General features: G+C 33.0%; 1 protein-coding gene across 14 annotated transcripts in view; it reads right to left on the bottom strand.

Annotated features, from left to right (window-relative positions):
- Positions 1-15,000, bottom strand: part of dlg1 (MAGUK family member discs large 1) — a 462,366-nt gene that overhangs the window by 45 nt on the left and 447,321 nt on the right. For 6 of the 14 annotated variants that reach the window (XM_085660911.1, XM_035879539.2, XM_035879540.2 and 3 more), the window contains 12 exons: positions 10,615-10,828; positions 10,275-10,432; positions 9,483-9,732; positions 9,067-9,169; positions 8,358-8,396; positions 7,314-7,355; positions 6,573-6,695; positions 5,020-5,169; positions 4,666-4,838; positions 4,398-4,507; positions 4,210-4,301; positions 1-4,103 (listed from right to left, as the gene is read on the bottom strand). The exon at positions 1-4,103 is cut by the window's left edge and continues 45 nt beyond it. In XM_085660911.1, coding sequence (XP_085517037.1) covers positions 3,994-4,103; positions 4,210-4,301; positions 4,398-4,507; positions 4,666-4,838; positions 5,020-5,169; positions 6,573-6,695; positions 7,314-7,355; positions 8,358-8,396; positions 9,067-9,169; positions 9,483-9,732; positions 10,275-10,432; positions 10,615-10,828 — 1,564 coding nt within the window. In that variant the 3' untranslated portion in view covers positions 1-3,993. The remainder of the gene's footprint in view (positions 4,104-4,209; positions 4,302-4,397; positions 4,508-4,665; positions 4,839-5,019; positions 5,170-6,572; positions 6,696-7,313; positions 7,356-8,357; positions 8,397-9,066; positions 9,170-9,482; positions 9,733-10,274; positions 10,433-10,614; positions 10,829-15,000) is intronic. The other 8 variants (XR_014982862.1, XM_035879541.2, XM_035879549.2 and 5 more) reach the window with 8 other exon arrangements.

Below are 15,000 nucleotides of genomic sequence, written 5' to 3'. Positions count from 1 at the left end.
AAGGTGAACATGAGATTGACAATTCAATAAGTAATATTATTAAATAGACTATAGAGGTGTATAATAAGTGTCGGTAGTGATTATTCTCTTAATACGTTCCTTTACATGGAGGCAGACAACTTTACTCGATTGAAGCCTGGCTCTGCAATATCTTCGGACACAACCAGCACGGAATACAGTGATACTTTTCTCCTCGACCTAGTACTTTCCTCTCTTTCTTTCATCCTCACTCTCTCTCTCAATTTCTCTTTATCTATCTATCTATCTATTACTTTACTCTTCCTAGCTTCTTCCCTCCCACCGTTTCAACATATTCGCGATACTCTTCTTAACAATAATAATAATTAATAATTAATAATAATACTCTCGCGATAAACGCACATAGCTCGATACCAAATCCCCGTTCGCGCGTGTAAAAAAGAATAAGCGAACGAAAATCAGTCGCCCCTTATTACATTATTTTATTTTATTTTATTTCATTTTTATTTTATTTCATCATTTTCTTTTCATCTCTACGCGATAACAAAGGCTAATTGTGTTTTCTCTCTAACGATCGGCGCGTTCTACCGTTCCCGCTTCACGACGATTTTTAATATGGTCGAATGGAAAAGGACCGACGTGTAATCATCCGTGCATAGTCGATACAAATTATAACGTTACACGATTAATAGTTTATATTACACTTAGATCGACGAACTTCGCCTTGCATTTTTTTTTTTTTATTTTGTATTACTTTTTTATTTTTATTTTTTTATTATTTTTATTTTTTTTTTTAATAGCTTGTCTAACGACTCGATCACCGCTGCCTTCGATTCTTCCTAATGCTCTACTACACACCCTCACCCATTTTCTTTATTATATCGGAATTTTTTTTAGCGACGTAAGTACAGTTCGCGATCGAATATATCCTGCTTCATCTCTCTCTCTCTCTCTCTCTCTCAATTCATTTCTTTTTACGTGTTTATTATCCTCTTTCGTTCGCTCTTATCTCGCTTTTCCTTTTCTCTCTCTCTCTCTCTCTCTCTCTCTCTCCCCTCCCCTTCCTCTATTTGTCTCTAATACATCCGTTCTATTTATCAATATAATCGTTAATACGATTATCGTCATTCAAACGTACACACAATAATATCCGAGGCAATCGGCAGGAACATAATCATACACCGAGAAGCGTTGGTAAAGATAAATCGGCGCGTCGATCTCTTAAAACAATTAAACTTTTCTCTCTCTTAGTTTTTTCCCTTTATTCCCCGCTACGCGTCCATCCTCTTACTTTTCTTTTTCTTTCCGAATTACATTACACAAATTCGAACGGTTCATTCTGAACGTATTTAGCGATCGAGAATTCTTCTCGCGTAGATGGATAAACAAATTTCCCTATCATCGTTTTTATTTCTATCTCGATCTTATCTCGTCCGGTATAGGTATTTACAATAATACATACCTACTATCGTAATAATAATAATTTAGTGTGGCATTTTAAATTACAATAGTGTTTTTCTTCTTTCATAAATTCATATCATCATCATCACCATCATCATCATCATCATCATCTCGTCGTCCTCTTCTCTCATCTATATAATGTTGCACATAACCCAATACTGGCTTAGTCATCTAGCTGTACAAAACATTATATATCGCTATTCTAGCATCTATAAGATTTGTCCTGTGAGGTTTTTTTTTATTTTTTATTTTTTATTTTTATTTTAATTTCTCTCTTTCCCTCCCTCCCTCCCTCTCTCTCTCTCTCTCTCTCTCTCTCTCTCTCTCTCTCTCTCTTTTTCTCATACTCTTTCGACGTAGAGATACGCGTAGATCCTTTAATATTCTTACTTAGACGAGTCACGAATATATAAATTATACGCTTTCTTCCTCTCGATCATTCGTCATAGATCAATTTCTAAAATCAAATCTTTTTATAATTTCATTATTTCAATTCAATACACTACGATATTATAATTATTTACTCACGTATGCAATAGATTATTCATGGACAAATGATCGACGGAAGACAGGTCGATGCAATTCGTCAAATCGTCAAAATCGTCAAATACGCAGTCTCATTTTATATTTTCAATCTATACGCATCGAATTCTCCAATAATTAAAATGCGATTGCCTCACATGTCCCCCATCCCCTAATCGAGAGAAAGAGAGAGACCAATCAGCAATGACTTTTAATTTCTATCTTTTTCTTAATCCTTCTCTTTCTCTCTCTCTCTCTCTCTCTCTCTCTCTCTTTCTCTATCATTTTGACGCATTTCCACGTCTTTCTATAATAAGAAACAATTATCTTCTTCTTCTTCTTCTTCTTCTTCTTCTTATTTTTTTATTTTTCATCTACCTTTTCCTTTCTCCTTCTCCTCCTCCTCCTACTCCTACTCCTCTTCAATTTTCGCTCTATCGCGATTAAGTACATTAAAAAATACCGCTACATCGCTCGAATATAATCGGTGAAGCTTACATAGTTTGCGTGTGGTCGGTCGGAAAGTCGATGCACTTTCCCTTCCCCCACCCTCCTCTCTTCCTCTTTCTCCTCCTCCTCCTCCTCCTCTTCCTCCCACCACCACTTATATATATATATATATATATATATATATATATATATATATTTTTTTTTTTTCCTTTCCATTCTCGTATCGATGCCTCGCAGCATCTGTCATCTTTATTATACACTACTCGTTTCGAAGATATTTATTTAAATCTCCCTTTCCTCCTCTTCCTATTGTTATATCGTTTTTTTTTCTTTTTTTTTTCTTTTTTTTTTTCTTTTTTTTTCTTTTTTTTAAAGCAGAAATCCCCTACTACGACAATGCTGTGCGTATTTTTTGAACGATCGTGTGACGCTTTTTTTCTTTTTTCTTTATTTCTTATTTTTTCTTTTTTTGTTTTTTTGTTTTTTTTTTTTTTGTTACTTTTATTAACGAGAGAAGAAAAAAAAAGGTTTCGTTCGATTTTTCGTCGCTTAGAAAAGCTTTACTCATTTGCGCTTTATTGCGAATCATTATTTATTTCCGTGTATGTGTCCAGCTATGTTTTGTATGCATGTGTGTGTGTGTATGTGTGTGTGTGTGTGTGTATGTGTGTGCGCGCGTGCGTGCGTGCGTGAGTGCGTACATGCGTATGTTTTGTTTTCAAGATCGATAAGAGAAATATTTAATTGTTCGAACTGTGTTTCCACGAGTGATGTTCGTAAATATCGATTGACCCGAGTTTTACCACGCAACAACAACAATACGCGGTCAATCGATATAAATGTTACGCGATATATTTATCCTTATTTTCTTTTTTTTTTTTACTCGCGTTCTCATAAGAGAGATATAATAGCAGCAACAATTAACAACGTACCGCTCTTCTGCATATACAAACATACACACGCGCACACGATCTCTCTCTCTCTCTTTCATTTATCCTTCGTCAATTCTAAATTCATTCTAAATCGAGAGAGGACGTCGATGTTGACCGTGAAGAAAATTTGAGCCAAGTTTTCTTCTTCTATTATTGGATAAAATATAAATTTATAAGTAGATTGAACGTATTAATATTACTTGTTCCTTCCCTTTTTCTTCTTTATATTTCTTGTGTTCTTTTCTCTTTTTTTTTTTTCTTTTTCTTTCTTTTCTTTCTTCCTTCTATTTGCCCCTCTTCTTTAAAATTCTTTAAATCAATGATTTATATTCAGACAAATTTCTTTCAAGACTTCTTTTGTCATTACTTGGCTTTTTCATCGTCTTCTTTTCATTCTTCTTCTCCTTCTTCTTCATATCTTCTTTATAGTCAGTTCAGCTTGATTCACATTAATTACGCTCTATCTCGCTTTCTTTTTCTCCATTAGTTACAACATTGTGCTACTTAGGTGGGTGGAGAGGATCGTGGAGATGGGGGGGAAAGGCGTTAGAGTGTTGTTACTTAATTATTTTATCAAGATCAATTAAGCTTGACGCCTTGGAGGTAGGGTCCAAGCATTGGGGCCAGGGAGGGCGTGGGGGGCAGGACGTCACAGTTGCTGATCCCTACAAGGTACCCAAATGTTGGGTCCTGATTGTTCGGCGATTACTTCTTTTACTTTAACGTAGATCTCTTCTGGCGTGTCTCCTTGTACTACGGCTGTAATAAATATAATTGAAATTATATTTAAATATATATATATATATATATATATATATATATATTAATATAATATTTAATATGAGATATGAAATAAATATCCTACCAGTAAAGTATTCGCCAAATTCTTGCTCCATCTTGAGAGCACGTTCGTATGTTTTCTTAGCTTGTTCTTCGTTCATTCTTTTATTCATTTCCCTATGAATGAGAAGAAAAATAAATATCTTATATGATCTATCAAATATATTTTGATAAAAAATTTATATTATATTCAAACGAGATTTCTTTACTAACTTAACGGATTCGACGGATTTCGGCTTTATGAATATGGCAATAGGATAAAGTTGTGCTACTTGTAACCTCTTGATAGCATTTCCGCTGACATCAAGAATACAGTGCTTTCCCTGGGAAAAGAGAGGGAGAAAAAAAAAAGAAATAATAATAGTAGTAGTAGTAGTAGTAGTAATAGTAATGATAATAGTAATATTAAAATTAGTCAATGTATTCATTGACCTTGTTATATGGTAAGAGTAATAAAAGGAATCATTCGATATAATAATACCTTCTCGGCGACCTCTCGAACAGATGCAACGGACGTTCCATAAAGATTGTCATTGTATTGTCCTGCTTCTATAAATAGGTGATTCTGTATATCTCTTTCCATTTGCTCTCTAGATGCTACAAAATGATAGTCCCGTCCGTCCACTTCGTATTCTCTTCTACTCCTCGTCGTGTCTACGAATTGTGTATTTCGATAAATTTGATATATGCACACACACACACACACACACACACACACACACATATATATATACAATATATATATATACAAAACTAAGGATTTTCTTTTTCCTTCTTTCTTTTTTTCCTTGTTTCATTTATTTTTTTAAATCTTTTATTTCTTATTTTTACTCACGAGGTACGCAGCTGCCAAATTTATCAGGAAACTCGGAGATGAGATCATCGTTGATACGATCCTTAAGAGGCCCCAGGATGATAACCGGACGTGTGTACTGAATGGTGAGTTGTTGGACAGCTTCATACGAGAGTACGTTCTCTTCGCTGCCTGTAATTGCAAGTGGCTCCTGTCAATCTAAATTCTCGACAGCGACGATCAAAACCGAAGCAGAATTAATTCTGTTAGCCAAACCTCGTTTCCTCGTTAAATCCGATTTTTGAGGGTAGGAGGGAGAAAAGAAAACAAGACAACAAAAATAGAGACAAAGAAGTAACGAAACGTTAAAACAAACTTTGTCTATGTATGTTTGTGTATAAGCGCTGAAAGCCGTTCATCATACGAATATCTCTTCATTTTTATCTTTCTACTTTTATTTATTTTATTTTGATCATTATTTCGTTCATTATGGATACTCGTTATTTTTAATTGCACAGCCGCGCTAGCGTCAATGCTTTTTTTTTTTTTTTATTTTTCCTTTTCTTTTATATATATATATACATATATATATATATATATATATATATATATATATATAGTAAATGAAATATATATATATATATATATATATATATATATATATATATATATTCATTTACTTTCTTTTCTAATAAACGGGCCAAGTCCATGCTCCGGCAACTGAGTAATACAGAAAGCGAAAAAAAGAGCTAAGCCAGCTTAGAGAACTATTTTAAAAATAGCTACAATCGGAGTAACGCGTTAAGGATGAGTTAGTATATAATGTATAAATTTGTGTATATATATATATATATATATATATATATATTTATATATATATATATATCATCTAATAGCTCTATTTCTAAATATGATTTACATTTGGTATTTGTATATGTTCGTGTCTACATCGTACGTTTGCTTTCAATCTAATTGTAAGATTGACGTCACTTCGTGGTGAGTAAGAATTTCAAATGAATTCGCAGAAGGATACGATGTATCTTGGGAAATAGTATAAAATTAGAAAAGGTTCAGCGAACCTCACCTCATGAAATGACGTCTTTGAAAGAATTTCGATAGCCAATGGATCTTCCGTAAATTTTTCAATATGAAAGAATTAGTTGCAGGATTAAAAGAAAATACAAAAAAAAAAAAAAAAAAGAAAAAAAAAATGAAGACTATGAGGGTAATGACAAAAAAAAAAGCACGTGTCGCGACTGTCGTATTTGCGCGAAGCGTTACGACATTTTAGGAGGCATTATTTATTACGGTTCAATTATTAGAAGGTATCCGGAGAAGAGTGAGAGAACAAAAAAAACAAAGGGATCAAAGTCAATTCAAAATTCGAATTAGTCGAATCTACTACGATCTATGATTCTGCGTTTTACACTCCTGCTCACACATTTTTTCTTACTCTTATTTTTGTTCTTTGTTTGTTTTTTTTCTTTGTTTTTTTTTCTTTTTTTCTTTTTTTTTTTTTTTTTTCTCCTTTTCTTTATCCTTTCAAATTGTAATTCTGAAGAAAACTTTCTCTTCTCAATTCTTTCTCAACTTACAAAGTTCGTCACAATTTTCATCATCAACGTACTCCTTTTCCAGATAAACTAATGTCAGTTCTTCCATATAGGGCAGTTCAACGCGATACAAAATTTCTTTACTCCCTGCGACGCAAGACAAATCTTGAATGAATAAAACAGAATGGGAAAAATTTCTTATGAATGAGAATAAGATGCGGGTGAATGGATGATGACGAAACGACATCCAACGGCGGTGTCGACAACGCGACAACGACAACGGCGACGAGGACGATGACGTGATGATTTAGGATCATCGAACGGATGATCTAAATCAAATATAAAACTATTTATTTTAATAAACGCGAGATTTTTTCAAGCAAATAAAAAATATATAATAAAAATTTACGTGATAACATAAATCGCGTTCATAATAAATTTGAAGAGGTAAAAAAAAACGAGAAAAAAAAAAAAAAAAGAAAAAAAGAAAAGAGAGAAAAAAAATGTTAAATTGTCTATTTTTTAATAGAACGGTTAACGCGCCAATGAATGTTTGTATGTTCTTGTTAATCAATGGTAAACGAGTAAACATGAAATAGAAGGATAATAATAGATGTTGGAACAAGAAGTAAAGACAAAGGAAAAGAGAACAGAGAATAAGTGAGGAATAAATAAGAGTGAATGAGAGAAGGAAGAGTTGTTGGGAGGACGGAGGGAGAAGGGGGCTGGAGGAAAAGATATAGAGAGAAATAACACACAGAGGACCAAGAGAGACATGATTACCTTCAGTGTTAGTGTCGTCCTGGGTGTAGCACAGCATGAATGCTAGAACATAACAAGTTGAATATTTCAGTATACATTGCGTACTAATAAGCTGCCGTTAATTATAACTAAGATTAATTAAGCATTAAAGCACCACCAACTTCTTCATTCTAGTCTTCCTATAATCAATCGGTCTTTTTTTTTGTTTCCTTTCTAAGGCCAATTTTCTTTCTTTTTTCTTTTTTTTTTTTTTTTCCTTTCTCTTTTGAATGCCGAAAGAGCCGAGCTATCTTAATTAATTCACTGTGTTCTTGACAAAGGACTCTATAAACTCGAGTATTTCATTTTTTTTTTTTTGCGGACGTGACTTTAAAGATCAAACGATCGAGAAAATTAGCCGACACTTTTTTTTCTTTTTATTATTTTTCTTATCTATCGAGATATTAAAAAAAAAAAAAAAAAAAAAAAGAAAGAAAAAATAAATAAAACCAGTTTTATTTCGTTTCGATAAATACTAATGAAAATTATAATTTTGATCTCGGACGAAAATGTCGGATTACTAAAAGCAACGAGACAAGCGATTACCACACGTGCATGCGCACAAATATATGTATGCATATATATATACATATATATATATATATACACGCGTACATAGAACTAGGACTACTATGTCCTAGATATATTTAAAGTTAGCCAATTAAAAGCGAATTTGTATTTTAGAGGTATGCGGCATACAACGATAAAGTTTTGTGCAGTTAACTCTACTACGGGCAAAAACTAAATCATCTATTGTTTTTGTCGATGATAGATAGAAACTTTCTAACACAAAATTTACACAACAATGTACATGTGGATAGAATACAAAAAAAGAAAGAGAAAAAGAGAGAGAGAGAGAGAGAGAGAGAGAGACAAAAAAAAAGTTAGGACATGAGAGTGAATTGGATTTTTTTTTCATTATTATTATTATTATTATTATTATTATTATTATTATTATTATTATTATTATTATTATTATTATTATTTCTTTTTTTTTTTTCTTTTAAATTCATTGAAAATACTTACGCGTAGGATCGGTTTCATTCTCAGGTGTTGTGGGCGACCCTACATAAGCAGGCAAAAACAAAACACGTTTTTCACATCATCAAAACACAAAAGCACATTCTGGAGTTAGGTGAGTATCGTCGAGTCTGTTCTTATATAAGATCTTTCCTCTTTTTCCTTGTTTCCTTTTCTTTGTTTTTTTTTCTTTTTTCATTTTTTTTCCTTGACCTTATTCGGTATATATATACATATATATATATATATATATATATATATAATTTATATAATAATTTATTATTATAGAAAGAATGAACACAAGACAATCTGTAAGATTGATTTTTCGTCATTTGATCGTTAATTCGATAAAAAGAAAGAAAAAAAAAGAAAAAGAAAAAAAAGAAGGAAAACAGAAGAGGGGGGGGGAAGATAAAAGAAATTCGAAAAAATAATGTCGAAGTTTACAGTATACTCAAACAAGATGCAAACAAGGGGGGGGAGGATCGATCGTACATCGATTCCAATGTATATCATTCCGTTTGTATTATGTCACAATAAATATTATACGATAGTGAAGTATAATCAACTGAACGAGATACCATAGGAGAGAGAGAAGATACATACCACGAGAAGAGAACACATAAAACACAATGTTTATACATAGGATTGGTACATGCACAGGACGTGCAGGACAACAAGTCCATAAAGAATTTCTTTTCTTTCGAATACTCACGTTCTTGATCCGAACCATCCTCGGACTTGTCGTCCTTGCTCTTCATAAAGGGGAACTTCCTGCTAAACGAGAAATTCTTCTTTTTCCTATCCAACGTCGATTGCTAATAAATTAAAATAAAATACGACATGTCAATTTTTAAATCGATTATCATTAATATTCGTCTATAATAATTTTCCAATAATAATAACTATTACTTTTCTCATATATATATATAATAAGCCCACAAATACGCGTTTATAAGATAACATTATGAATAATTGCAATCGAACGTGCAAATAAAATTAGAACTCTCATTCTTTTTTTATTCCTTCTACTTCTTTTTCTTCTTTCCTTTTTTTTTTTTTTTTTTTTTTTTTTTTAATAGCTTATTCCATACGCAATTAAAAGCGGTTTTAAGGGTGGGGTCTTTTTACCTTGTCGAGAATGACCGGCATGTGACCCTGAAACTTGACCGAACGATCCCTGGCACGTTGCTTGCGCTCCCATCGCCTACGCGACGGAATTATACCAAGTCCTTCCTCTTCACCTTGAGGAGTTACTCTTCGTGCCTGCCACCATTCGTCGTCGCTCGCATTCGTCACATGTAGGATCTCCCCATAACGGAATGCCAATCCACGACTTGGCAATCCATCGTCCTTATTGGGATCGTAATCGAATAGTGCTCTTGAAAAAATTATTAAATAAGATTCGTTATGTTTTATAATAGACTTTCTTTTTGTTTTGGGGTTTTTTTTCTTGTTTTCTTTTTTTTTTTTTTAATAATTTAAAAAACGAGTCACCTATATTTTTGTCAATATTCCAAAAAGAATATTTTTAAACGTTCTAATTCTCTCTCTCTCTCTCTCTCTCTCTCTCTCTTTCTCTCTCTTTCTATATATATACATATATTGTTTTCAAATATTTGCGATCACACAATTAGAACGCATACATTAGAATAAATGTTAATAAATGTATATAAATTTTTCACTATTATCATTTTTACTAGAATGAATAAATATATTAAACATGATTGTACATTTGAATTTATCTATTGTAGATAACATTTTAAAATAATATATATCCCATGATAGAACTTTTGAATCGATAATGTAATATTAGCGTGGCATTCAACGTGTTAAATCAATTCAAAGAAGCTTCCTATCGTTCTTTTTTTATTATTATTATTATTATTATTTTTTTTTTTTTCTTCTAAGTTTAAACTTTACCTTACGTAAAGGGATTTCTTCTGCGAGGTCCTCATGAGGGTACCTGTCATCATATTCTGTTGAGAAATTTGTTGTTTGAGATCTTGGATCTTTGCCTCGAATCTGTTGTAATCCTCGGGCTTGTACTGTACAACGATCGTCACTGTTTGACCGGTGCCCTAAAGAGATATGAAAAAAAAAAAAATAAAAAGAAAAAAAAAAAAGAAAAAGTCTCAAATGATTCATCTGAAGTTTTATAACGAATCTAGATACATACTCTCATATATATATATATATATATATATATATATATATATATATATATATATATATATATATATATGAAAGTATGATGTAATACCTTAAGGGCCGCTGCAGCCTCCTCGTGGGTGGCTGTTCGTAAATTGATGCCATTGACGCTTAAGATTTGATCGCCACGACGAAGTTCACCGCTCAAATCGGCTGGTCCACCGGCTAGGATGAAAGAGATGAAAATACCCTCGCCATCTTCACCTCCTACGATATTAAAGCCCAAACCCGAGGAGCCTTTGTTCAATACGACCGTACGGACTTCTCTGTAAAATAAAACGATAAACAAGATAAAGTTATAATAGAATAAAGAATAAATATTTATTTAAAGATAATAGAGATTTTTCATTGATATCAAAAGAGTTTAAATATTGATAATATTTTTATATATCGATGCTGGTTGATTTAATTGATTTATATTTAATGTTATGGTATTGAATTTAATGAAGTAATAGGTATATTTTTTTTTTTTTTTTTTTTTTTTTTTTTTTAGAGAAAAAAAAGAAAAGAAAATCAAATTCGGTCATCCATTCTTTTCGGTTTCTTTAATTTTTCTACAACCAATATTAGTTCTTCGATTAAGTAAATCATTTCTCTTGTTTCTTTTTTCCCTCCTCCTTGGGAGTTCTCTTTTTTTTTTGTTTCAGAAAAGAACCTGTCTAACGAGAAAAATGTTACTTTTGATATCGTTATCGTTATCGTTTAAAACCCAGCTAGAAAAAGTTTATATGAAATAAAACGTCAAAGTCGTTTCAATACGCGATAATTGCTTCCGGGTGAGTCCATCGAAGCGTAGAAATTGTCTCCTTCGTTTAACAACAACTAATAATCGTACCGAATGGCCGTCGATCGTTAGAAGCGAGAAAGGGAAAGAGAAATAAGTCGGATAAATCTCGGTCTTCTTCGATCTCCTTTTTCAACTTTCTATTTTTTTTTCCTCTCTTTCTCTCTCTCTTTCTTTTTTATAACCCCTCTTGATATACATCATTCTCCCTCGTTCTTCTACCGAGATATAAAGTTTTTTCATTAACGGCACGAGGTTTGCAAGACGAGTTTCTAAACTATTTTGTTGGTCATTAATTGCTCCACTTCTCATGATGCTTTAATTAAACTCGTAAAACTCTTGCGCTCTGTCATTTATCTTTTTCGAAGGAAAAATAAACAAACGAAAGAAACAAAAAAAAAAAAAAAAAAAAAAGAACGAAAAAAAGAAGTACAAGAAACACCAAAAAAAAGAAGCGTAAGAAAAATCAAATCGAATCTGTTCGAAGAATGAATTAAATCGAATCAGAGATCGATCGTACGATTGATTGATCGATTGATCGATCGATCGATCGGTCGGTCGGTCGGTCGGTCGATTAATCAATCGATTAATCGTGAGATATATCTGAGGGAATATCAAGCGACACTTCCAAAGCGTTCGTAATAGGAAGTTGCATTGACGCACTGCGGCAAAATCATAGTCACAACGAAATTAGCACGTTAATTAAGGTTCCCATTGAAATTCGACTACTTCGAGGTTCGCTGTATGACCTCGAGCGCTCTTCATCGTACACGAAGCAAGCATACTAGTAGTAATGCACGGACTCAAAACTGAATTTGTCCCTCTGCCTCTTCGTCCCAATTTCATGTACCTTCTCCTATGCACAGAATTTGTCTCTCTCTCTCTCTCTATCTATCTATCTGTTCATCTATCTCTCTGGCTGGCGTATTCCTCATCTTAAACAGCTTGTAATGCGTCGCTGTAATTTTAGTAATGTTAATTTCACAAAATCAAATCAAATTGTTAAATATGAAATTAATAATTATTATATTTTATAAATTACACAACGAATAAATATTTAATTCGCAAATTTTAACAAATTTAATTAATTCCAAATAAATTCTCTTTGTGTCATTATCAAAAATTCGATTATTCAGTTAGAAATAGATATTAATCGGTACGAAGGAGAAACGAGGGACAAGAATCGCATTTGTTATTGTTTCCACTTTATTTTACAGTTTTTTATTTATTCGAAAAATTCGGAAAAGGATTTTCTTTTAATGAGAAGTAGCTCCTATGTATATATACATATATATATATATATATATATATATATATATATATATATATATATATATATATATATAGGAATACTTCGATGTAGCTTTCCGGAAGCTACTAGCAACCTCAACCACATTTTATGGAAAGTACTCAGCGAACGAGCACTGCTATACACAAGCCTATATCTGGCTCGCGTTAACAAAGACCTCAAATTAGCGGTCGCTCGATTACTGCAACTATGTTTTTAGAACTCTATTAAGGTCATCAGCGTGTACGAATTCTTATTACATTTTCAACAAACACTACAATCCTTTTTTCTTTCCTCTCTTCGTTATTGCGAAAATTGTGGAGTTTCTTTTTTCTTTTTTTTCTTTTCTTTTTTTTTTTTTTTTTTTTTTTTTTATATTATTATCAATGAAATAATAACAAGAAGAAAAATAAAAGGAAGAAAACGAAAAAGAAAAGGCAAAAAAGAAAATGCAAATTAACGAGCATTTCGATGGATTAATTAAATGGCGAACGTAATCGAATTAAATCACGTTGCGTAAGTATTAAATTCGATGGATAACACGTGATAAGCTTTATCCAGAATAGAGAGTAGAACGGGTCGTTGAGTATATTTAAGTAGCAAGTATGTATGTGTCAGTAAGCGTGTAACGTAAAAATAAAAAAGGCGTACTAATTAGTACTCTGCTCTTGAACCTATAATACCCTTGCTCCCTTTGTACAATTCGAATTCGAGGAAATAATGCGTCATCCTTGACCAGATGATCGATTAAAGCACATAACTATCTAAGTACGTATTTATAAATCCATAGAACCGAATGAAAATAAATATTACAAAGCATTATAAGAAATAATAAAAGAAATAATAAAATCAATGTTCAGGTTCTTTTCTTTTTTTCTTATTTTCTTTTACAAAAATAAAATTTACTTTTAATAATAAATAAAGTTCTTCGATTATCTGTTCCAATTGACGCTCTGTTATTTTTAAATCCATTAACTAATGTATATGTTTTTATTTAAAGTGAAATTTTTTTTTTCCTTTCCTTCTTTTTTTTTCCTTTTTTTTTTTTCTTTTTTTAATTTCTCTTTAAATGACACAGAGAAAAACAGAGAACACGATATCGAGACAGTGTAATGAACTATTGGAAACGTTTCACGAAGTAGCACACATACACACACACACACACAGTAGAACCATGTATGTATGTATTATGTATGTACGTAAGCGAACTATAAGCGTCGTTTCTCCGTCGTCGCCTCGAACGCTTGACGTCATTTCCATGCATCTGCATAACGTCCATTCACATTAAACGGATCACCAGGCGCTCGAACGTGTTGAACGTTGTCAATGAAGGGAACACGAGGGATATGGATGAGGGAGAGGGAAAAAGGGGAAGAAAGAGAGAGAGAGAGAGAGAAGGGAAGGGGGAAAAGGGGAAGAAGGACACAAAACGAGAGGTATTCCAAGTCCTTCCTCCATTAACACGTCAAATCATTTTCATCATTAATCTAATCAATTTCACTTGTATAATTTTACGAGGAGTAAGAAGAAAGAAGAAGAAGAAGACGTGGATAAAAAAATTGATAGCGATGAGAAAGCACATCGGAAGCTTTTCTATACTGGAGGATATAAAAAAAAAAAAAAAGAGAAACGAGGTCGAGTGGAGTGAAAAGCTCTTAGCAAACAAGAGAGAGAGAGAGAGAGAGAGAGAGAAAATGCGGTGAAAAAAGAATAGTGAACTTGTTTGGCGGGAAGTCTACATGTCCTAATGGCGAGTTCAAAACTACTCGTATATAGAAAGAGAGAGAGAGAGAGAGAGAGAGAGATACATATATTATATAAATACATATATATATATATATATATACACATACAGATGTTATAACATTCACAGAGAGTTATGGAAATATACACGCGTGCATTTCACAAACAATTTCACGAAAGGACACGTCACATTCACTCCGTCTATCTCTTTCTCTTTCTCTCTTGCAGTCTGCGCAGAGTTGGTCAGCGCACACAGGTGACACGCCATACGTATTGAGTATGTGTATCAACGAGGAGAAAGGAAAGGAGGATGAAGAGGAGGAAGAAGAGGAGGAGGAAGAGGAAGAGGAAGAGTAGGAGGCCACGTTGTCCTTTCTCTCTCTCTCTCTTTCTCTTTGTGTATGTCTCTCTCTCTCTCTCTCTCTCTCTCTCTCTCTCGATCTTACGCACCTTCCGTCACGCTTCACGCAGGTACTTGTGGCGCGTTAGGCACCACCAATCTCCCCTCGCTGCCACCACCTTTGGCTCTTCCACCTCCTCTTCTCTCTACAATCGAACAAGTAATAGCTGTTCTGCTGGTGGTAGTAATAACAGGAGCAGCAGCAGTAGCAGCAGCAGGTGGC

Source organism: Vespa mandarinia, chromosome 1 (assembly GCF_050613455.1).
Source record: "Vespa mandarinia isolate Hongniang chromosome 1, ASM5061345v1, whole genome shotgun sequence".
Lineage (NCBI taxonomy): Eukaryota > Metazoa > Arthropoda > Insecta > Hymenoptera > Vespidae > Vespa > Vespa mandarinia.
The sequence above is the reverse complement of the archived record's forward strand: the minus strand, read 5'-3'. Positions and strand labels throughout refer to the sequence as shown.